General features: G+C 41.4%; 1 protein-coding gene across 1 annotated transcript in view; it reads left to right on the forward strand.

Annotated features, from left to right (window-relative positions):
* The window catches only part of LOC117485200 (thyrotropin-releasing hormone-degrading ectoenzyme-like), a 178,938-nt gene that overhangs the window by 141,364 nt on the left and 12,041 nt on the right, over positions 1-25,533 (forward strand). The window contains exons 11-17 of the mRNA XM_034133737.1: positions 3,467-3,555; positions 6,903-7,036; positions 8,891-8,946; positions 19,343-19,490; positions 19,807-19,910; positions 20,691-20,798; positions 25,258-25,425. Of these exons, the coding sequence (XP_033989628.1) occupies positions 3,467-3,555; positions 6,903-7,036; positions 8,891-8,946; positions 19,343-19,490; positions 19,807-19,910; positions 20,691-20,798; positions 25,258-25,425 (807 nt within the window). The remainder of the gene's footprint in view (positions 1-3,466; positions 3,556-6,902; positions 7,037-8,890; positions 8,947-19,342; positions 19,491-19,806; positions 19,911-20,690; positions 20,799-25,257; positions 25,426-25,533) is intronic.

Consider the following 25,533-nt stretch of genomic DNA (forward strand, 5'->3'; position numbering starts at 1 on the left):
TATATGATATTTTCTTTAGATTTATTTGGTAGTTTTGGCTGATCAATGGTACCAGACACTTTAGGTCGGGCTGAAGTCCAATTTAGGAGATCTTCTTGTAGATGTTTTTAGACTAGAGAAAACACCCTTTGTATTATTTATTTACTTCTCCCTGTCATATATGTCTGATTTCTTTTAAATCAATACAGCTGTCCACAACCGATTGATTTTTTCAAACACAACATGGAGCATCGTATAGGATTTTAGGTCTATTTTCTTTCTGAAAGTGAGTTATACAGGATAGGAATCAATGCATAACTGAAGACTCATTTTTGGCAATCAGAAATAATGACCAGCACTGCAAAAAAAAGTTTGATTGCAAAGAAGCCTAAGACAATGTGTTGATTTATAAGTTGTTTTTTTGTCTCTGTCACTAAAACAATCCAGAAATTCAGACTTTTTGCCACCAGTGGAGTCGCCCCCTGCTGGCCATTATATTTATTGTCCAGAAGGGGGCGACTGCAAAAAGATTCTATAAAGGTCTATGAGAAAATGAGCTTACTTATCAGTTGAGTTAATATCTCTGTACACATGTTGCTGACAAGTTTAGGGTCACAATCAATATACAATCATACAATCGATACAATTAGACTTATTTACCAAGAAGATAGAATAGAATGGGAGGGATGAACCCCTCTGTAATGGTCTCACATGCAGAGCACACAGTGACATGTGTCCTCTGCTTTTAACCCATCCTAGCACCAGGAGTCTAGTACTAGGAGTAGTGGGCAGCTATTGTACAGCGCCCGGGGATTGTGTGTGTGTGTGTGTGTGTGTGTGTGTGTGTGTGTGTGTGTGTGTGTGTGTGTGTGTGTGTGTGTGTGTGTGTGTGTGTGTGTGTGTGTGTGTGTGTGTGTGTGTGTGTGTGTGTGTGTGTGTGTGTGTGTGTGTGTGTGTGTGTGTGTGTGTGTGTGTGTGTGTGTAAAGCCTAGCATCAGGAAGTCATTTGTTCGTAATGAGCTCTTAAAGAACTTGAGCTAACTCTCTCTCTTCACACTCGATTATTTACACGGTAAAAGCTCTTTATTGCTTCACTTACTTTGCCTGAGCTAAAAACACAATATGAAAACACTCCATTACAATCAAACACACTGCCTTACAAAGTAGTGCAGACAATCAAATGTATCAGTATTTTTAATGGTGTTTACATAGAGAATTTGCACATATATATATTCTCTCTGCCTCTACTTGTTGTACTATATGTAGGCCTATATATCCAATGTATTAATAAGGATGTATTTATTTAAATGCATATCAAGAATGCAATCAATCTTCTTTAATTATCTTGTTCACCAACAGATCGATGAGTCTAGTCTTGATTTGCCGGGATGTTGTTTTGACGGCTTTTTTTCCATAAGTTTGACATTTTCTGACCAGATGAAGGATACATAATTGCTCCTTGAGAAGTCCCCTAATTATACAAGCCCCTTAAGACCTTTTAAATACCAATTACTTACAAATTGCATCAACTCTGAGTCCCAGAGAAGTCCACACTAAGGAGATAAGTGGGTTTTTAAATCTGGCGAGATAGCCAGAAGGACGTGGGAGTAACTCAGAGTAAATATCTATTTCCAAAGTAGAAGTAGTGCCATTTTATTCAATGTTTTGAAGTCAAGGGTTGAATTCTTATGATGTTAGAAACTCTGAGGTCTCATTTAAGGAGAATCCCGTGCAGATTCATATGATCGTTTAATTTTGAGATCCCACGCAGTCACGAAAACTCTTTCACTGACGCAAGTGTTGCCCGTTTTCTACTCAAGCGCTCTGTTTCCCTCGGAAGATTTAATCTGCATAAAAAAGGCATTTTTTGAGACATTTCTCGATGATTATTTAATGTTTGAGTACCAGTCTCTGCTTTAAAGAGTCCTCTCCTGCTGATGTTCAGGTGTATATCAGTATGTAGTGTCTCTACTTTAAAGAGTCCTCTCCTGCTGATGTTCAGGTGTATATCAGTATGTAGTGTCTCTACTTTAAAGAGTCCTCTCCTGCTGATGTTCAGGTGTATATCAGTATGTAGTGTCTCTACTTTAAAGAGTCCTCTCCTGCTGATGTTCAGGTGTATATCAGTATGTAGTGTCTCTACTTTAAAGAGTCCTCTCCTGCTGATGTTCAGGTGTATATCAGTATGTAGTGTCTCTACTTTAAAGAGTCCTATCCTGCTGATGTTCAGGTGTATATCAGTATGTAGTGTCTCTACTTTAAAGAGTCCTCTCCTGCTGATGTTCAGGTGTATATCAGTATGTAGTGTCTCTACTTTAAAGAGTCCTCTCCTGCTGATGTTCAGGTGTATATCAGTATGTAGTGTCTCTACTTTAAAGAGTCCTCTCCTGCTGATGTTCAGGTGTATATCAGTATGTAGTGTCTCTACTTTAAAGAGTCCTCTCCTGCTGATGTTCAGGTGTATATCAGTATGTAGTGTCTCTACTTTAAAGAGTTCTCTCCTGCTGATGTTCAGGTGTATATCAGTATGTAGTGTCTCTACTTTAAAGAGTCCTCTCCTGCTGATGTCCAGGTGTATATCAGTATGTAGTGTCTCTACTTTAAAGAGTCCTCTCCTGCTGATGTTCAGGTGTATATCAGTATGTAGTGTCTCTACTTTAAAGAGTCCTCTCCTGTTGATGTTCAGGTGTATATCAGTATGTAGTGTCTCTACTTTAAAGAGTCCTCTCCTGCTGATGTTCAGGTGTATATCAGTATGTAGTGTCTCTACTTTAAAGAGTCCTCTCCTGCTGATGTTCAGGTGTATATCAGTATGTAGTGTCTCTACTTTAAAGAGTCCTCTCCTGCTGATGTTCAGGTGTATATCAGTATGTAGTGTCTCTACTTTAAAGAGTCCTCTCCTGCTGATGTTCAGGTGTATATCAGTATGTAGTGTCTCTACTTTAAAGAGTCCTCTCCTGCTGATGTTCAGGTGTATATCAGTATGTAGTGTCTCTACTTTAAAGAGTAACACAATCTGACCGGAGTGTTACATAGTGATGTTACTGTGTTCCGGAACTTTGTGATTTTAGCCTTAGCAGACCATTTACATGCACTAAAACCTATAGAACACACTACAGGAGAGAAACTGAGTGCCTCTTTTAATCTCTAAATCAGATGAAACAGATTAACTTCCATAAGAAGAAAGTGCCAGTTTCCACCGGACGGCACATTTAACCTCCCGCTCTCTGAAGAGGAGAATAAACCCTCAGCTACTTCCACTTGACTGATGTTTGCTGACGGCGGCGCCCATTACCCTCACACTTCCTGTCCCCTCCTGTCTCACAGTCACTGTCCCGCGCTCCATTTCCAGCTGACGGATGTTTAGAGTGTCACCGCTGACCGCCACTCCCCCGTCTCTAATGTCCCTCCATCTGATAACTGAGGCAATAAAACCCAAATCCAATTCCAGAGACCATTACTGACATCCTTCTTCTTCTCTGTGTAGTTTGCTGTGGCAGATCCCATTGACGGTCGCCGTGGGAAACGCATCCAGTGTTGGTTCAGAGAGCCTCATCTGGATCAACAACAAGACAGGTAGAGTACACTGCGGAGAGAACTGAGAACTACCACACTGGAAAAGATGCTGCTCCAAAAACAAGTTAGACAAGTTGAAATAAGTTCAAACATCTGCCAATAGAACAAGTGAAAGTTTGCTTGGTTAGATCAATCACATCTTGTAATTAGCTGGGAGAACTCATTGTGAACTATATTATACCAGAATCAGGAAATGTTGTGTTACAAAATAAGCCGCGAATGCTCAAAAGTTTTCTGTGTTCTGATGTTAGTTGGTGATTTTCTAATAAATACGTAAAAAAATGTGTTTCATCTGAGATACGACTCAAAATAAGATTATTTGACTTAACAAGATGATGCATTGTCTAAAAACAAGACCTGAAGTGTCTCACTGCAGTGTTACTTCTGAAGTTATTATGTCTTATATCAGGTGGAGAGACATATTCTGACTAGATGTTAGACACATATACTGGGCAAGATTTAGAGTTTTTGTAGTGTATGTGCAATATAAATATCATTACCATCATTAGAAAACACTCGCTGCTATATAACATGTGCAATGTTGTTATTATTAACAATGTGCTATGATAAACGTGCAATTAACTATCTGCTACTACGTTTTGTTTGCACTACTAAATACTGGTAATATGTACACCGTCTGTGTTTCCTGTTGATATTGAATTGCTCTTGTTACGGCACTGTTAGTGTACAGCTTTACTATTATGCTGCTGTGTTTATTGTATTTCTGTAACTCTGGCACAACAATTTCCTCCGAGATAAATAAAGTCTTATCATATCTTATCTTAAGAACTGAAAAACCGTAATCAATTTAATTATCTTGAGATAAGAAGATGCCGATGGGCGTCAGGCCGACGATGAGCGTCGACACGCCCTACTCAGATTGGTGTGTCCCGCACCGTCGTGTCTTTTCAGCCGAAAACCCACCGATTCAACATGTCGAATCGGTGGGCAGTCGGCCAAAGGCTGTCGGCAAAATAAATCACTCTGATTGGCTGTTCAGCTAGCTAGCTACCGCCGCCTGCTGGTAAGGAGAGTTGTTGCCACTCACGCATGCGCAGTTCGTACGTGCTTCTTGGCCGTCGGCTGAAGTCTTTGCGGTGTGTTCCAGTGCGACACATGGCCAAGACGCAGGAGACGCGAGGCGACACAACAGTCGGGTCCGTCTGTGTCAGTTCTTTGGTGTCAGCTTGGTGTGTCCGGGCCTTAAGACTTTAAGGCAAGACAATGTGACAGAAAGTTACGATTTTATGTAAACAAAGAAGCTTAATTTTCTACTTTCTTTCAAAGAGATGGATGATTTGCAAGGCTTTCCTTTTGGCTCGATGTATTCGACAAGAAGTCAAGACTTAGACGTCAGAAAAGAAAACATTTGCAATATCTTTCTCAGTTCAGCAGGAGGTTCATACACTCATTTTGAAATAGAGACTTCCACGTGAGCAAACTCATTATCTTGAGATGTGTAATTTGTAGTTAAGGGACTAGACAGTAAGAACTCAAAGGGAAATTCCCCAGAAAAAAGCTTTGCTCAGTGTTTTCTGCAGAATAAAGGAGAATAAAGCACATAAAGTTCTGTCTGTTGGGAGAAATATAACTCTTTCTGTATTCCTGTGGAGTGCGAGACACATTCTGCTTCTGTTTTATGGAGAAGAAACCCTCCTTGGATTTGGTATTTCGAACCAGACCTCGTTCTGCTTTTGTTTTTTGTGGATAAAGCAAAGTGTGGTTCTGTTTATTGGAGGGTAAAACACACGGTGGTTCTGTATTTGTGAAATAAAGCTTGTTCTGCTTCTGATGAGGGGGGAAGGGGGGTGTCCGGTAAGGCCATTTGTAGTCATATTTAAAGGGGACCTATCATGCAAAATGCACTTGTGTACGTCTTGTATACATGAATATGTGTCCCCGGTGTTCCAGGGAACTCACCAAGTGTCAGAAAACACAACCCTCTCTATTTTCCTCCATACCCAAATCTCTAAAAAAGGGGCTGCAACGGATCTGATAAAAACTGATCCAGATTTGAACACTGTCCTGACGTCAGGACGGTGGCGCTACGGCTATTGGGCCAACTCCACCAATCAGGAGGAGACAGCCACGGCCATAGTAGTAGCTGTAGTACATATGCCAGGCCTCTAGGTGGTGCTGTTCTCACTGAACCTGCCCTTGCTAAAACAGTGCTAAAAAATGTCAAATTGAGCAAAATGAGGCATGGCTAAAATGCATGATCTGTTTGGTATTTTGAAAAAAAAAAAGTATAAATATGCCTTATATAGGTATGGTCCTACACTATATTATTCAAATATAGCATGATAGGTCCACTTTAAGGAGATTAAAGCTTCTGTTATTAAGAAATTAAACCAGTTATACTGCACTGGTTCTGTGTTAGCTCTTTATCTCTTGAAAATACACCCTTTTCTCTTTGGTGAATACAATTATCGTTCTGTCTCTGATTTGACATTTAGAATAGAATAGAATTGGGAGGGATGAACCCCTCTGTAATGGTCTCACATGCAGAGCATGCAGCACACACAGTGACATTTGTTCCCTGCATTTAACCCATCCTAGCACCAGGAGTCTAGAACTAGGAGCAGTGGGCAGCTATTGTACAGCGCCCGGGGAGTGGGGGGGGGGGGAAGGGGGATGTTAACTTTTAGTTTCTTTGTCATGACTTGGTCAACAACTCAACCTGTCTTCAAAACGTACAAAATGAGCGGTATTAGAACGAGTATTAATATCAGGACGATTGGTGGTCTTTTCTTGTAACATTTCTTAATGTTCAGACGTTATATTTGCCAGCTAGTTGGTAGACAAAAGACTGTCTGTGTGAACAAGCAAAGGAAATAGACAGAGAAAGTTAGAGAGTCAGAGACTAATGGAGCAAAAGCAAGATAACAAAACTTTATTTGCTGATTGTTTATTGTCAGTAATTCTCTAAATAACCGTGAAACTCTGCAGATCAACTTCTGATGCTTTTTGAATTCTCTCTCCACTGTTCAGCCGTTCAAACGTCTAAGTTATGCAAAAGAAAAATAGTTTCAAAACACTCATAAAAGATTGACTTTTCTTTGAGGATTGTCCAAATTATTCAGAGCCAAGACAAATACTAACTTAAAAGCTATAACGAGGGAACCCAGTGATAAGACTACAGTCTCGACTTGTTATCTCAACTTCTGGTGACAAAAGAATATGCGAAACATAACAACATTAATGTGTTACTGCAATGACCTCTATCCAACAGCGTGGTTTCGTCTGCAAACAGGGTGTCAACAACGTTTAACCTTAGTGTCTTACATCTTTGGTCAAACCACTGCTGTTTAATTCCTACTGATGTAATGTTTGTATTGTTGTCTCAGAAACCCACAGGATTGGTCAGATGGACGACAGCACCTGGTTGCTAGGAAACATCAACCAGACCGGATACTTCCGCGTGAACTACGACCTGGCAAACTGGAAACTGCTGATTCAGCAATTACACAACAACCCTGAAGTATGTCTTTGTTTTACCGCAATATGTTTAACATCAGATCCCATTATAACTGGATTCTAACCGTAAGGGATATAGGGGATAATGAAGGTGTTGTATTTTCATCAGAGATGGCAAAAGTACACACACCCTTTACTCAAGTAGAAGTACAGATACTCGTGTTTAAAAATACTCTGGTCAAAGTAGAAGTACTGACTAAACTTCTTTACTCAAGTCAAAGTAAAGAGGCTTTGAAATGTACTTCAGTAAAAGTACCCATAACTAGCAGCTGTTTTAAAGAGTACCTGACCTCCCTTTATATTAATAGAACAATAATGTCATTGTTAGCTAATGAATGTTTCCATGCTGAACAACGGCAACATGACAACGTTTTCATTGGTCCCTCTTCTTTAGAGAAGACCAGGAAATGATGGATACACGGATCGTGTTCAAATCAATACGCACGCAATGACTCTAAATAATAATGATCACGCCACCAAACACACATTCAAACTAAAGGAACCAGCTGTTTGGGAAATGTGAGAAGTAGAAAGTACAGGTATTTGGGTTCAACATGTAAGAAGTAGAAAGTACAGGTATTTGGGTTAAACATGTAAGAAGTAGAAAGTACAGGTATTTGGGTTCAACATGTGAGAAGTAGAAAGTACAGGTATTTGGGTTCAACATGTAAGAAGTAGAAAGTACAGGTATTTGTGTTCAACATGTAAGAAGTAGAAAGTACAGGTATTTGTGTTCAACATGTAAGAAGTAGAAAGTACAGGTATTTGTGTTCAACATGTGAGAAGTAGAAAGTACAGGTATTTGTGTTCAACATGTAAGAAGTAGAAAGTACAGGTATTTGTGTTCAACATGTAAGAAGTAGAAAGTACAGGTATTTGTGTTCAACATGTAAGAAGTAGAAAGTACAGGTATTTGTGTTCAACATGTAAGAAGTAGAAAGTACAGGTATTTGTGTTCAACATGTAAGAAGTAGAAAGTACAGGTATTTGTGTTCAACATGTGAGAAGTAGAAAGTACAGGTATTTGTGTTCAACATGTAAGAAGTAGAAAGTACAGGTATTTGTGTTCAACATGTAAGAAGTAGAAAGTACAGGTATTTGTGTTCAACATGTAAGAAGTAGAAAGTACAGGTATTTGAGTTCAAAGTGTAAGAAGTAGAAAGTACAGGTATTTGTGTTCAACATGTAAGAAGTAGAAAGTACAGGTATTTGTGTTCAAAATGTAAGAAGTAGAAAGTACAGGTATTTGTGTTCAACATGTAAGAAGTAGAAAGTACAGGTATTTGTGTTCAACATGTAAGAAGTAGAAAGTACAGGTATTTGGGTTCAAAGTGTAAGAAGTAGAAAGTACAGGTATTTGTGTTCAACATGTAAGAAGTAGAAAGTACAGGTATTTGTGTTCAACATGTAAGAAGTAGAAAGTACAGGTATTTGTGTTCAACATGTAAGAAGTAGAAAGTACAGGTATTTGGGTTCAACATGTAAGAAGTAGAAAGTACAGGTATTTGGGTTCAACATGTAAGAAGTAGAAAGTACAGGTATTTGGGTTCAAAATGTAAGAAGTCAAAGTAAAAAGTTGTCAGTAAAATAAGTAGTGGAGTAAAGTACTGATACCAGAAACATGTATTTAAGTACAGTAACAAAGTATTTGTACTCCACTACTTCCCCCCTCTGGTTTTCATTAATGACCCACATTGTCCCGCTTATTTCACGGCTACATATCAAAGAAACCAACAGCTTGACTCACAATATTGATTTAAAGATGACCGTATTGCTTCTCTCTTTGTGTGTTATTTCTCAGTTTGACTTCATGACAGCCTCTCTTTGTGTGTCACTCTCTTCTCTGTCTCTTTCTCAGATCATCTCCGTTGGAAACAGGGCAGGACTTATTGATGATGCCTTCAACCTGGCGAGGTGAGTCATCCTTTTACCAGAAAAAATATTGTTTCAGTCTGGTTTACAATCCCCTCCTCACAGACTGACACTCGGGGGAACAGACAGGAGGAAGTGGTGGACAAATGATCTCTGTTTCCAGTCCTTTCTGTCTGGAAAGCTCATCCATCACTCAGCCTGTAAGACATTTGGACACAGGGATAATACAGCCCTCTGTGTCTGTGTCTGTTTGTGTTTGTTTTGAAATAAGGATCGTCTTTTGTTGAGCAGAACGGGCTGAATATGTCTGAATATTTGAGATGAACTGATATATTTCAGTGTTCTCATCATCTGTTACACCAGCATTATATTCTTCACTGATGATTTGATCCAAAGAGACTTACTTCAACCATGAGGATACAAACGCTAAAGCAACCGGAATACAGCAGGTACATTACCTTGTATTAAGCCTAACCATTGTAAGTGCTGCTGCAATGGCTTCAAATCAACCAAACATTTCTAAGTGTTACGTAAGGCAGTGAGAATAGTTTTCATTATTGGACAAAATGCAGTCGAAACAGAAGATGTGTGGACTTCCTGCAGTCCTGATATTGGTTTAGCCCATTTTAAGCTCTTACATTGGTTTGGCTCATTTGAAGCCAATATATCTGTATTTTCCTTGTTGTTCTGAGGTTGTATCTTCATGGTTTATTGCACTTACTGTTAGTCATTTTGAATACAAGTCTATAACCAGAATAATACCAGAAACAATTTCCCCACGAGGGATTAATAAAAGTCCATCTTTACGAGTGTCTTGAAGTGGATTCTAGCTGCAGACTCGAAGAGTTGTTGCATGAAGTTTCTCCGAGTCAGCTGCACATACAGAGCTTTATATCCTGTGTCTGAGTTAAGCTAAGACCTATGGAGTCTCATGCACACTGTTTACATTCACACACACACACACACACACACACACACACACACACACACACACACACACACACACACTGTGGCTTTGGGATGGGGCTCTGGCTGGGGGTGAGTCCTCCTCCACAGATAAGTGCAGCTGGAGGATTAACACGGTAGCCTTGCATCCTTTTCTTCGCTTCCTCCCAATAGATGTGCATGTTGAGCAAATCTATCATTGCACAGCCAAGGCAGTACATCAGGACTATTTATTCAGACGCTACCTTTGGTGTAGGGTTAGGGAAGCAGAAGAATAACACCAGAGGGGACAAGAGCTGTGACGAAACTACAGAAAATGTCAAATTCACTCATTTTGTTTTCGGGTTTTTAATTGTCTTTTTCTAGGTTGTTTGTCTAAAACCTTCCTCCAATGGTTCCTGCAGTGGTTTCTAGGACTAAGAATATCTTTAGGACTTTCAAATGTTACTTGTGTCACCTTCTTTCAATGGGATGAATTAAGGTTAACAGATAAAAGGCCTGTAAAGGGATTGTCCTCTGAGGAGCAGGGAAGTACACAGAACCTTCTTAAAAATACCCAAAAGTAAATAAATCTTATTTGGAAAGACAGAACAATGTCCTCTGCGCTTTGATCCACTCGGGTAGATTTTTTGACATTTGGAGAAGGAAATATTTTGTTTTTGAGATGTTCAGAGTAAATATTATTTCACTTTTGTTCCCAGATCAGGGCTTTTGTTTTCAGGAACTAAGTCGACGTGTTAACTTTTAGTTTCTTTGCAAGATTACCTTGTCGAACAACTCAACCTGTCTTCAAAACGTACCAAATAAGCAGTATTAGAACGAGTATTAATATCAGGACGATTGGTGGTCTTTTCTTGTCACACTTATTGACGTTCAGACATTATATTTTCCAGCTCGATGGTAGAAAAAAGACTGTCTTTCTGAACAAGCAAAGGAAATAGACAGAGAAAGAGTCAGAGACAAATGGAGCAAAAGCGAGATAACAAAACTTTATTTGCTGATTGTTTATTGTCAGTCATTCTCTAAACAACCGTGAAACTCTGCAGATCATCTTCTGATGCTTTTTGAATTTGATCTCAGCCGTTCAAACGTCTAATTTATGCAAAAGTACTGAATAAAGTTCTTTCAGACGCCATTGTTTTCTAATCCATCTGCTTTGCCTAATCTTAAAAGTTCTGCAAGATTTTGTCACTGAAGATTTAGGAAGGGATATTTAGTTTGGTTTCAAAGTCTAACTCTTCTGGCTTTGCAGTTGTTGCATTTTTGAGTCCTTCTCAAACAGAATATTAATGGAAGTGAGACACAATGGACTGTAATGGGAACGTATTTGCAAATTAGATGAAGGGAACTTTCCTTCATGCAAAACAAAGTCTTGGAAGAAGGTAATCATCGGTTTTCGTGCAACCCATTGCATTGGAACAGCTTTTTGATTTAGGATAAAAATATCTGACAGATATATTAGAGTTACTGCGTTGATGTATGAAATACTATATTTAATATTTATATAATTGTGTTTTGAAAACAAACACTTTTTATGTGATTGAGTGACGTCAGCCTCCACCTGTGATGAGCAAGGCTTTAAATGAACGAGACAATTGTGTGTTAGATGGCAGAAGACCACATTATTAGTCACATTATTTATTATTTATAGTCACATTTGGCCCATTGTCTTACATATTTTGGACATTATTAGCGCGTTGTTTTGTCACCTGATCTTTGACGATTGCCTGATCACAATAGTGATATTTGGATTTCGCATGAATTCGTTTTTCCGGGAAAGTCTACCGGAGTTTGTTGTTTAATAAATCCACATTTTCAAGAGGAATTAAACTGCATCTAGCATTCCAGGGTTTTGGAAATGTGTGTCGGACACTGCCACCTGACCTCGTGTAGCTTCAGGAAGTTTAAAACCCAGATTAATCACTTCGCTTTGCATTTTGTGCACCCAAGAGATCAAGATTGAAGATTGAAAGGTTTTAGTGTCATGTGCACAAAGCTACAGAGTAGATTAGATGACATTCGGTGGCGAAGTCGATAGGGACTTGGCTTGGCAACTGGAAGGTCACCAGTTCGAGTCCCGGCAAGACCAAGTGCTACCGAGGTGTCCCTGAGCAAGGCACCGTTCCCTACACTGCTCCCCGGGCGCCGTCCACGGCAGCACACTGCTCCTAACACTAGGATGGGTCAAATGCAGAGGAACAATTTCGTTACATAGTACCTGTACTGTGAAATGACAATAAGAGAATTAAAAAAAAAAATAAAAAATCTCCCAACAATGCAACATATATAACAAAATACAAAGTAGTGCAGAAAGTCTATATACATGTAGATAGAATATGTAGAGTGTGTGTTTCAGCGCAGGATGTTGTAAAGATATTTTTTAGCGACTCTCACTGGTAGAAACGTCAGGATGACATCTGGCTCTGCGAGGTGACCGATGCATTCAGAGTACTTTAGGAAAAAAAGAAATTCAGAAGCAGGCAGAAACTCTGAGATGAATTAGAGAGCGAGACAGGGAAGAGGAGGAGGAGAGTGTCGTTCTTCATCCTGATGCTCTCAGCCCGGAGCTTTCTGAGCCCTGTAACCAAAATCTACTCTGACACCAAGTCCATAACTCAATCCTCCTCCGTCTCTGCTTCTTCCCCCCGTTTCTCCCCCGCTCTGCCATCTGTGCTCTGTCATGTTGAATGAGCAACAGCTAGACACGACTGCCATGGCATTCTCTCTCTGTGTGTGTGTGTGTGTGTGTGTGTGTGTGTGTGTGTGTGTGTGTGTGTGTGTGTGTGTGTGTGTGTGTGTGTGTGTGTGTGTGTGTGTGTGTGTGTGTGTGTGTGTGTGTGTGTGTGTGTGTGTGTGTGTGTGTGTGTGTGTGTGTGTGTGTGTGTGTCAGGAGGTTTTCTATCTGTACAGAAAGAGAAACAGATCTAGAGATTAATATTCACCCTGACAGCAGAAGAGGCTCTTCTTACCTCAGCCACATCTGTCAGAGAGGGAGAGAAACTACGCCACGCTGGAGGCGAGATGAAATTGTGTTTGAGCTCGTCTTCGGGGGTTTATGGGGTCCTTGGAGTAGATCAGAGAGATGATGAGGGCAAAGTTGTCGAAATTACAAGAATTTACCTTTAAAAATAAGTTGTATTTGACTGAACACAAGAGACAAACGGCGGTCTCCATATAAGTTCTTAGATTAAAGTCAGAATTATGAGAAAACAGTCAAAATGTTGGCTAAAAAGTCAGAGTTTGGAGAGTAAAGTCAGAATTCCAAGAAGATTAAAGTCACAATTATGAGAAACAAATCTTAATTCCGGGGGAAAAAAGTCAGAATTCAAAGAAGAAAAGTCAGAATTCAAAGAAATTAAGTCAGAATTCAAAGAAAAAAAGTCAGAATTCAAAGAAAATCAGTCAACATGTTGGGTAAACGGTCCACATGTTGGGTAAACGGTCCACATGTTGGGTAAACGGTCCACATGTTGGGTAGACGGTCCACATGTTGGGTAACGGTCAACATGTTGGATAAACGGTCCACATGTTGGATAAACGGTCCACATGTTGGGTAAACGGTCCACATGTTGGGTAAACGGTCAACATGTTGGGTAGACGGTCCACATGTTGGGTAGACGGTCCACATGTTGGATAAACGGTCCACATGTTGGGTAAAAGGTCAACATGTTGGATAAACGGTCCACATGTTGGATAAACGGTCCACATGTTGGGTAAACAGTCCACATGTTGGGTAGACGGTCCACATGTTGGATAAACGGTCCACATGTTGGGTAAACGGTCAACATGTTGGGTAGACGGTCCACATGTTGGGTAAAAGGTCAACATGTTGGATAAACGGTCCACATGTTGGGTAAACGGTCAACATGTTGGGTAGACGGTCCACATGTTGGGTAGACGGTCCACATGTTGGATAAACGGTCAACATGTTGGATAAACGGTCCACATGTTGGGTAAACGGTCCACATGTTGGGTAAAAGGTCCACATGTTGGGTAAACGGTCCACATGTTGGGTAAACGGTCAACATGTTGGGTAAAAGGTCAACATGTTGGATAAACGGTCCACATGTTGGGTAAACGGTCAACATGTTGGGTAAAAGGTCCACATGTTGGATAGACGGTCCACATGTTGGATAAACGGTCCACATGTTGGGTAAAAGGTCAACATGTTGGATAAACGGTCCACATGTTGGGTAAACGGTCCACATGTTGGGTAAACGGTCCACATGTTGGATAAACGGTCCACATGTTGGGTAAAAGGTCAACATGTTGGGTAGACGGTCCACATGTTGGGTAAACGGTCCACATGTTGGGTAAACGGTCCACATGTTGGGTAGACGGTCCACATGTTGGGTAGACGGTCCACATGTTGGATAAACGGTCCACATGTTGGGTAAAAGGTCCACATGTTGGATAGACGGTCCACATGTTGGGTAGACGGTCCACATGTTGGGTAGACGGTCCACATGTTGGATAGACGGTCCACATGTTGGGTAGACGGTCCACATGTTGGGTAAACGGTCCACATGTTGGGTAAAAGGTCCACATGTTGGATAAACGGTCCACATGTTGGGTAAAAGGTCAACATGTTGGATAAACGGTCCACATGTTGGGTAAACGGTCCACATGTTGGATAAACGGTCCACATGTTGGGTAAACGGTCCACATGTTGGGTAAACGGTCCACATGTTGGGTAAAAGGTCAACATGTTGGATAAACGGTCCACATGTTGGGTAAACGGTCCACATGTTGGATAAACGGTCCACATGTTGGGTAGACGGTCCACATGTTGGGTAGACGGTCCACATGTTGGGTAGACGGTCCACATGTTGGGTAGACGGTCCACATGTTGGGTAGACGGTCCACATGTTGGGTAGACGGTCCACATGTTGGATAGACGGTCCACATGTTGGGTAGACGGTCCACATGTTGGGTAGACGGTCCACATGTTGGGTAAAAGGTCCACATGTTGGATAGACGGTCAACATGTTGGATAGACGGTCCACATGTTGGGTAAACGGTCCACATGTTGGGTAGACGGTCAACATGTTGGGTAAACGGTCAACATGTTGGGTAAACGGTCCACATGTTGGGTAAAAGGTCAACATGTTGGATAGACGGTCCACATGTTGGGTAAAAGGTCCACATGTTGGGTAGACGGTCCACATGTTGGGTAGACGGTCCACATGTTGGATAGACGGTCCACATGTTGGGTAAAAGGTCCACATGTTGGGTAAAAGGTCAACATGTTGGGTAAACGGTCCACATGTTGGGTAAAAGGTAAACGGTCCACATGTTGGGTAAACGGTCCACATGTTGGGTAAAAGGTCCACATGTTGGATAAACGGTCCACATGTTGGATAAACGGTCCACATGTTGGGTAAAAGGTCCACATGTTGGGTAAAAGGTCAACATGTTGGGTAAACGGTCCACATGTTGGGTAAAAGGTCAACATGTTGGATAGACGGTCCACATGTTGGGTAAACGGTCCACATGTTGGGTAAACGGTCCACATGTTGGGTAAAAGGTCAACATGTTGGATAAACGGTCAACATGTTGGATAAACGGTCCACATGTTGGGTAAAAGGTCAACATGTTGGATAAACGGTCCACATGTTGGGTAAACGGTCCACATGTTGGGTAAAAGGTCAACATGTTGGGTAAAAGGTCAACATGTTGGATAAACGGTCAACATGTTGGGTAAACGGTCAACATGTTGGGTAAAAGGTCAACATGTTGGATAAACGGTCCACATGTTGGGTAAACGGTCCACATGTTGGGTAAACGGTCCACATGTTGGGTAAACGGTCCACATGTTGGGTAAAAGGTCAACATGTTGGATAAACGGTCCACATGTTGGGTAAACGGTCCACATGTTGGGTAAAAGGTCCACATGTTGGGTAAAAGGTCAACATGTTGGGTAAACGGTCCACATGTTGGGTAAAAGGTCAACATGTTGGATAGACGGTCAACATGTTGGATAAACGGTCCACATGTTGGGTAAACGGTCCACATGTTGGGTAAAAGGTCAACATGTTGGATAAACGGTCAACATGTTGGATAAACGGTCCACATGTTGGGTAAGCGGTCCACATGTTGGGTAAACATCAGGATTCAGAAACAAATCATATATTATCTATTGATTTCCCTCCCTCCTCTTTATGCAGACACTGGGGTTGGCTGGGCTTTGGAGCTAGAGTTCTCTTCCACCAATCAGGAGTCAGTTAACAATTGTGAGCTTCCCTTCACTCTCCTTCATCTTTACAATGGACGATAACGACCTACTGGGCCAACGGAGTACAATCAGGCCATCACATCTCAGATCTATGCTGATGATCACTGATAGAGATGTAATGGGCGGTTTGCCTTTTATTAAACTGATTACAGCGATTAAGGAATATTTCTCTGAACTTATATTAATAATGCTGTGTCGTCTTCTGCTGGCATTTGATTGGCTAAAGAATGGGCACTGTAAAGCTAATTGTGTGTGTGATCGTGTGTGTGTGTTCATGTGTGTGTGTGATCGTGTGTGTGTGTGAAGCTAGTTAAGCTGCAGTTAAGCAGTATTAAATGGCTGTCTCTTTGAGTGTACTCTTAAACAGTGATGGATGTCGCCTTTCTCTTTCTGTGTGTGTGTGTCTTCTGTGTGTGTGAGTTCATGTGTGTATGTGTGTGTGTGAGTTCATGTGTGTGTGTGAGAGTGCATGTGTGTGTGTGTCCGCAGCAGTCCCTCGTTACCTCTCCACTGAGCCTTGCTAATGGACAAACAATTAACTGGCCTTTAACGACGTTAACGAGGTAATGAGCTCGTTAAGACGACAAAGCTGGGAAAGAGAGACACACACACACACACCACACACACACACCACACACACACACACACACACACACATTGTAAATGAGAGGGAAAATTGAAAATCTATAACTTCTTAGTTCTCTGCTTCTCTCTCTGAATTAAAGACCCTTATTGTGTGTGTGTGTGTGTGTGTGTGTGTGTGTGTGTGTGTGTGTGTGTGTGTGTGTGTGTGTGTGTGTGTGTGTGTGTGTGTGTGTGTGTGTGTGTGTGTGTGTTAATAAACTACAGTCACAATAAGACAAACTCGGCCTCTAAATGCCACCGCCGTCGCCCGGGTTACATCGTGAATACTAACGAGTGCATTCGTTAACATTCACCATGGCGACCTTCAGCCCCTCCCACATCGTATGAATATTAACGAGGCAGGAAGTGGAGGCAGTTTCATTGGTTTCCATTCTGATTATTGGAAGTGAAAGTGATAAGGAATGACCGCAGAGGGGTTTTATTATTTCACACCCGACAGGAAGTGACCTTTACTGAAGAGCTGTCAATCAAAGTGAGCGGCGGCCGTGGTATTTTACCGGGACAATATTTAACGGAGTGTTATTTTAATTCACAGGTTGAGAGAGAGAGAGTTAATCTGTCCGAGATAAGACTCCGTCATATTTCCATAATCCAGCCTCCACACACTCATCTGCATTCCCATCATGCACCTGGCCTCCAGAACACACATTTCCATAATCCATCCAGTTTGCAGAGGAGAAAAAACGTCCTGTTTACGAGACTCAAAATGAAGGCGGAGAAAAGGATGAGATAGTGGAGCAGCAGCTCAGTGTGAACGAGTCCGATGTGTTTTCTAATTTCAGACGTCGTGTTTTCTAATTTCAGACGTCATGTTTTCTGTAAAGGTCCTTCTCCTTCTCTGCCCTTACATCTAGTGATCGATGTTCATCAGTTGCATACATACCCTCCTGTTTCCTATCTTTCCTTATGGTGAAGTCAAACTAAAACATGTTTTTGCACACGTCACTGCTTTTCTGGTGATTTCAGTTCAGATTCTTTGTTTACTTTGGTTTCAAATAAGCATGTTTTCTTTCCAAGAAATTAGCCTGTTCTTGATTGAACGTGTTCTCTTTCCAAGCAAGTTAAGCGTTTTGTGAATTGACTTGTTTTGCTTTTACCAGGAATTAACGTGTTTTATTTTCTTAAAGGGGACCTATCATGCAAAATGCACTTTTGTACGTCTTTTCTACATGAATATGTGTCCCCGGTGTTCCAGGGAACTCACCAAGTGTCAGAAAACACAACCCTCTCTATTTTCCTCCATACCCAAATCTCTAAAAAAGGGGCTGCAACGGATCTGATAAAAACTGATCCAGATTTGAACACTGTCCTGACGTCAGGACGGTGGCGCTACGGCTATTGGGCCAACTCCACCAATCAGGAGGAGACAGCCACGGCCATTGCCGTTCGAAAGCGCTGGAGACGCTGTAGTACATATGCCAGGCCAGTAGATGGTGCTGTTCTCACTGAATCTGCCCTTGCTAAAACAGAGCTAAAAAATGTCAAATTGAGCGAAATGAGGCATGGCTAAAATGCATGATCTGTTTGGTATTTTGAAAAAAAAAAGTATAAATATGCCTTATATAGGTATGGTCCTACACTATATTATTCAAATATAGCATGATAGGTCCACTTTAAGTTTTTCCAAAAACCATGTTTACTTTACCAGGAATTAAGGAGTTTTTTTTAAGGACTGATCCGGTTTTCCTCTCGAGGAATCAACGTGCATGTTTCTGAAAAAACGTTTTTTCTTTCATTGGAATTTATGTTTCCTTTTTTTACAAGAAAATGACATTTCAAATGAACGCGTTTTCTTTGTTTTTTCAATTCAATTCAATTCAATTCAATAGCTTTATTATCATTGTGGGGGAGACTTCTGTGTAGCAATGCAGGAGGAGTCACCGACTCAGGAAGGAGACACGGGGAGAGCTGGAGCTTTGATGTCAAACACTGATGGTTTATTTAGGAGCTTCGGCCGGAGAATTCACAAAACAAGTCAGGAGTCAGAGGTTCTGACTTCACGGGAGAGTTGCCACGTCAATTCTGAAGAGCCTCTCTCTGATAGACCTTTTAACTAGTTCAGAGAGAGTAATCAACATATTTGGGGAGATAGACTAAACAGCTGGGAACACTGAATCACTTGCGTCTGACGCTTATGGCCTCGAAGATTTCACACCTTGGAGTCCACAAACCCCAAGAAGGAAGTGTTCCAGTGTACCCACAACAATAAACCATTTGTGACCGAGAGTTGCCCGGTCACAAACTGGTAACAGCAACATACGGCTGATAACGTCAAAGGGCAAAAGGTGGATATCTAAGCATGACCACAGTAACATACAGTATTGCTAAAGCTCTGTATATATGCGATGTGAGACCGGGTGTTCCCTCAAACTGTGGCAGGCAGAGACAAACTGTCCAGCGAGAATTCAGCTCTCTTTATATCCCCCGAGTAATATTTTGAGATTTTCATTTTTAAATATTTGAGGATGCTTACTATTGAGTTTCGGGAATAATTGTTTCAGTACAGGTTCAAATTGCTGGCATTGTTAACTCCTCCCTCTCTCTCTCTCCCCCTCTCTCTCTCTCTCTCTCTCTCTCCCTCCCCCCCCCCCCCTCTCTCTCTCTCTCTCTCAGGGCGGGGTACCTCCCTCAGGGCGTTCCCTTGCAGCTGATTGGCTACCTGCCGGAGGAGCCTTCCTTCCTGCCGTGGCACTCTGCCAGCCGGGCTCTCTATCAGCTCGACAAGCTGCTGGACCGCACCGACGAGTACAGCCTGTTCAGCGTAAACACCTCAATCAATTACCATGGCAACAAGTCAATTAGAATAGAATATAATGCTTTATTGTCATTATACAGGTACAATGAGAAGAGTAGAGCTACTCTCCTTTTTTTAAGGTGCCATTATTAAAAAAAAAAAATCCAAGATTCGTACAACGTTAATTAACCGTGTGTGTGTGTGTGTGTGTGTGTGTGTGTGTGTGTGTGTGTGTGTGTGTGTGTGTGTGTGTGTGTGTGTGTGTGTGTGTGTGTGTGTGTGTGTGTGTGTGTGTGTGTGTGTGTGTGTGTGTGTGTGTGTGTGTGTGTGTGTTTTATAACAGGACTACGTGTTGAAGCAGGTTGCGGCTCGGTATCATCGTATGGGTTGGCCGACTAACGTTCCCGGCAGTGAAGGCAACGTTCTGCAGGCGTCCTACCAGACTGAGTACGACACACACACATAAACATTCATCTGTTTGCATTTTGCTAATTATCTATCTAATTTATCATATTCCATTTACTCTTCTTGCACTATTTTATTTCTATTTACTTGCACATCTCAAAACATTCTCTTGCACTATTTCATCTGTTTTCTTTGTTTTAGGTCCTATATATATATTCATGTTGCTCTGATGGAGGAGCCTGAGACTTCAGTTGTTCATAGACATATCTACACTGTAGCTGCTGTGCACATGACAATAAAGCCTTGAAACACACACACACACACACGCACACACACACACACACACGCACACACACACACACACACACACACACGCACACACACACACACACACACACACACGCACACACACACACACACACACACACACACACACACACACACACACACACACACACACACACACTCACACACACCTATATGAGACTAATCCCACAGCCACACTTCAGGGCTCTCAGGATACAGCCGCTTCATGCTCTTGCATATAGATCTGTATATAACGTGTGTACTTTTAAAAAGACCTTCACTTATCCATCACTGCGGCACGACTTGTGCAAATGATGGAGCTTATATTCATTCAATTAAATCCGGTAGCTTTCATTGCAAATAGTCTCTATGTCTACCTCACACATACTTGGACAGAATAAACTCCAACTTATTTTAATGTTAAAGCTCATATTTATGTATTTAAATCAAATTGGTTGACGTTCAAAACCCCAAAAATGGCGTTTAATTCCTTCTTTTCCTCCTTTTCCTCCACAGGGAGCTACAGAGGGAGCTAATCATGTTAGCATGTAGCTTCGGGAACAAACAGTGCCACCGTCAGGCTGTCACTTACATCTCTGACTGGATCTCCAGCAACAAGAACAGGTAACACACGCACACACACGCACACACACAATCACACAAACACACACACGCACACACACGCACGCACACACACACACACACACACACACACACACTCCATGCTTTAATGTTCAAAAAGCTCCTACTGCCTGTGCTGCAGCACCTCTTTTCACCCTCTGTCTGAAACCAGAGCCCAGTCTGCTCTGATTGGTTAGCTGGCCGGCTCTGTTGTGATTGGTCAACCAGCTTAGAGATGTCCCGCCCCTTTAGCCTATTATATCACCTACAATGTGTTGGAGCGCTAGCCAATAAGAGCGCGAGTGTTCTGTAGTGATGTCACCGTGTTCCGGAACTTTGTGATTTAACCCTTTACATGCACAGAAAACACTAGAGGAAAGGGACAACCCCCCAAAAAGCAGAATAGGGGCTCTTTAAAGTAATACAAATGAACTTAAATGATAAGTGATTTGAAGGCTGCATCTCCAAACAAACAATAAACCCTTATTCTAAATGTAATATGTTATTTCTAATGTTTTTATCTGAGTGCAGAAACATGTCCCGGCGTTCCCATGTGACGTTCTTTCAATTAACCTGAGAGAGTGAGCGAGGAGCCGTTCCCTCTCTAATCAATGTGTTTTATTTTCTCTTTATGCGCTCGTCTCTCCCGGCGGTTCTTTAACGAGATGATCGGGATTAGATTTCAGAGACAGATTAAACAGAGACAGATTAAACAGAGACAGACGCTGCTGCTGTGTTCAGGGCAGCGGGGGGGGAGAAATTAAAAATATCTGAATTAAACAGAAACACTTCAGACGCCGGAAACACTGAGGGTGTTTCCCAATGTCGAGGAAGGATGCTCCAGAGCCATAAGGATGCTACGTCATCGAGTCTTAAAATCCCCACAATGCTTTGCGCACGGACCAATTTCCCAAATCTTTGGCGGAAATCGCGCTCCATTTAAGGCGGGGCCTCTCATATGACGCACACCTGTTAGCCTGTTAGCCTGTTCCACAATTCTTCGTTTTCCGAGGCTAGGAAGGATTCTTGCCTCGCTTCTGAAGGAAGTGACTCGGAAGACATGTCCTACCAAGGAAGCGTCCTCGACATTGAGAAACACCCTGAGTCTCTGAGAGGGAGCACAGACTCATGTTGAAAGTCATATTTCATTTTGTTTTATTTACTTTTTCCGTTTTTTGCATTTTTTACTTTACTTTTTATTTGATTGTACCATTTCACCTAACTACTTATTTTTATATATTATTTTGTATCTGTTTTGTTTAATTTTTACTTTTTAAGGCATCTTTTTTATTGTAATAATTTTGCCTTTTTTTCTCAAATTCTTATTTTAATATAATATTTATCTTAATTTTTTATTGAAGATGTTTACTTTACTTATATTTTTTCTTAACTTCTTATTTTTATATGTATATATTTGTCTGCGATGTTTAATTTGAACTTTTAATGCATATTTGTATTCTACTTTTTTCTTTTAATTGTTCATCCCTGAGTTGGATCCATTAGAGCACACGTGTCAAACTCAAGGCCCGGGGGCCAAATCAGGCCCTTGGTGGATTTAATTTCAGCCCGCAGGGTCATTTCTAATTACTATTAGATCTGGCCCGCCGGTATATTGCACGCACACCTTCACTCCATCCTGAGGGTCTCCTCAGCTCAGAGCCTGACCCCAAACATTGATGAACTTGCACCCAAGATGAGATGCCAAGTATCTGAGCTAGCATCACAGCAGCAACCTGAGTTCACATGTTTCCTTCTGCACTTTTTCTCTCACGTCAACAGGGCATGTTTGGTTTGTTCTTTGAGGGGAATAGTTTTGTTGAAGCTGTTGTTGGCCTGTGGAAAAATGTAATCATAAGAAATGACTCTGGAAAATCTGCAGATGGAGCCATAAGAAATGAATGCAACTGATTATTTAATGTTTCATGTTGTTTTTATAGGCAATCATTTAAGCTTTGTTAGTTCCAGGTTTAATATGTGCAATAAGTTCAGTTCAATATAAGTTCTGCAATAAACATTGAACCAGTCCGGCCCTCGACTAGTACCCATTTTTTTATTTTGGCCCACTGTGTATTTGAGTTTGACCCCCCTGGGTTAACACATAAATACGTTTTAATTGTATAGCATTGAGAGAGTATCAGAGAGCTGTCCCTCTGATATGTAACACCCCCCCCCCCCCTTCTCGCAGCACCTGCTGGAAAATCACTCAGGGTAAATTTCCATCCGGAACAAAGAGAGTAATTACTGCAGAGCTCGGATAATAGTTAACATCCGTGAGGAATATTAATGTTGTCCCACCGGCTCTCAGTGAACCCAACACACGGGGAATACAGAGAGGGTTTCTAAATCTCAGGGATTAACCTGGTGGGGGGTTCAGGGACCTAAATAGACCCCTTTAACTTATTCTCCCTGAGTCCAGGTTTATTAAGTACATTTACTCATCATGTCCTGTATAGTTATTATACAGCAGTGTTTAGCTCATTTCCACCTGTTTTTAGGACAACACCCTGCTTCCACTTTTAATTCAAACTGCTCACACACACACACCTGTCATCTTTAAAAAAAACTCACCTGTTCACCGTGGCCTTTGACCCCAAACCCACCACAGCCTCCTGCTTCCACTCCCACTGCTATTTGTTATATATATATATATATATATATAATTAATCAAATACAAACATATATATTTAGTATTAGTATTTGTCTTCAGCATTTTTTATTCAGCTACACCCATTTAATTTACATGTATTATTAATATTTATAATTTTATTCTAATTAATTTACTTTTTTTTAAATGTTTTATATTCATTGTGTCATTTTTTTAAATAAATATATATTTTTTAAATATATTTTAATAGGCTCTTTTATTACGTCCCTCTGTCGGGGCTTCAGTGCTTTATCACTCAGACGGTGCGTTCACTGTCAGGACGGGAGTTTGATGCAGATGAAGAATGGAGTGGGAGGCAGAGATATTTCAGGAGAAAGATAGAGCTGTAGGACATAAAACACTCTCCACAGACTGTTAAACACACACACCCACACACACACACACACACACACACACACACACACACACACACACACACACACACACACACACACACACACACACACACACACACACACACACACTGTTAGTTAATGGGATCAAAGCCATCTGGAGGTTCTCTGTTTGTTCTGCAGGGTAAAAAAGTCTTTACTGGTAATAAAATAGAAATACTAGCAGTACTAGAAGTAGTAACAGTACTAGGAGTAGTAATATCCTTAGTAGTAGAAGTACACACAGTGGTAGTAGTACACACAGTAGTAGAAGTACACACAGTGGTAGTAGTACACACAGTAGTACTTAATATTGTACATGATAAATAACTGGGAGAAGTTTATAGCCGATGTTATCTCGTTAAACACACAAATATTCATACACACACACACACACACTTAAGTGTTTGGGAGACGCCGTCAAGAAGGACTTTAACGTGTGTGTGTGTGTGTGTGTGTGTGTGTGTGTGTGTGTGTGTGTGTGTGTGTGTGTGTGTGTGTGTGTGTGTGTGTGTGTGTGTGTGTGTGTGTGTGTGTGTGTGTGTGTGTGTGTGTGTGTGTGTGTGTGTGTGTGTGTGTGTGTGTGTGTGTGTGTGTGTGTGTGTGTGTGTGTGTTGAAGCTTGCACTTAAGTGGAGCATCTCTGAAATGATTTCCCAGGTCGGTGAATGGTGTAATTGTCCCTGCATCACTCACTCTGCAGTCGCTCAGAATACACACACACCCTGCTTACACACACACACACACACACACACACACACACACACACAGTGTTCAGTATAGCATTGTTGCTGCCAGCTGAGCTCACTGTATTGTGATGAAGGTTTTTAGCTGTGCTTTACTGACAATTTAGGTCAAGTACACACACACACACACACACACAATGTCATTATAGTGTGAGGAAATGTATGTTCACCCTTTTTATTTGATGTGTCCAGCTGGGGCATTGTTAGTGTAGAACATCCTTTTATCATTTTACAGTAGTGTAGCTTTTAAAACCAGGAAAGAATAATACTAAAGATTAAACAATGTCCAGAAAAGTCACATCGCATTCTTCCAAGCCATACGTCCACAGGCCATTGGTGTTTTGGGGACTTTTTGGAGTTCCAGTTGGTGCCAAAAGTGACTTTAATTGTGTTTTCCCTCAGTGAATCCAGAGGTGAAGTAAGGGGAGTTTTAAAGCCGCTCCCTAATGGAATCAGAATGACTTATTTAGCTTCCACAGAGAGTCCTGCTTAATCCTGTGGACGTGTCTTATCTGGGTTTTTACTTCATTACCTCTCCTGGTCCACTCTAACTCTCACTCCCTGTCTCTGAAACATCCTCACACACTTATTGCATCACTACAATGGGACACAAACTTCACTTATTTGTGTCTTTTTGTTGCATATTTTGTCCGTCTAATGGCTGGTTGTGTGTATTTGCAGGATTCCTCCCAACATCAGGGACATTGTGTACTGCACCGGGGTCAGCCTGATGGACGAGGACGTCTGGGAGTTTATCTGGATGAAGTTCCACTCAACCAGCGCCGTTTCAGAGAAGAAGATCCTGCTGGAGGCCCTGACCTGCTCCGACAACACCTTCCTGCTCAACAGGTACCAATAACTCAAACCTGGTTCTGGTCCTAAAACTATAAAAACAGACACCTTTTGACAGCTTTAAACTCCGGTAACACCTCCAAAACGCTCTGGGTTTACTGGAAG

Source organism: Trematomus bernacchii, unplaced genomic scaffold (assembly GCF_902827165.1).
Source record: "Trematomus bernacchii unplaced genomic scaffold, fTreBer1.1, whole genome shotgun sequence".
In the NCBI taxonomy this organism is placed as follows: Eukaryota; Metazoa; Chordata; class Actinopteri; order Perciformes; family Nototheniidae; genus Trematomus; species Trematomus bernacchii.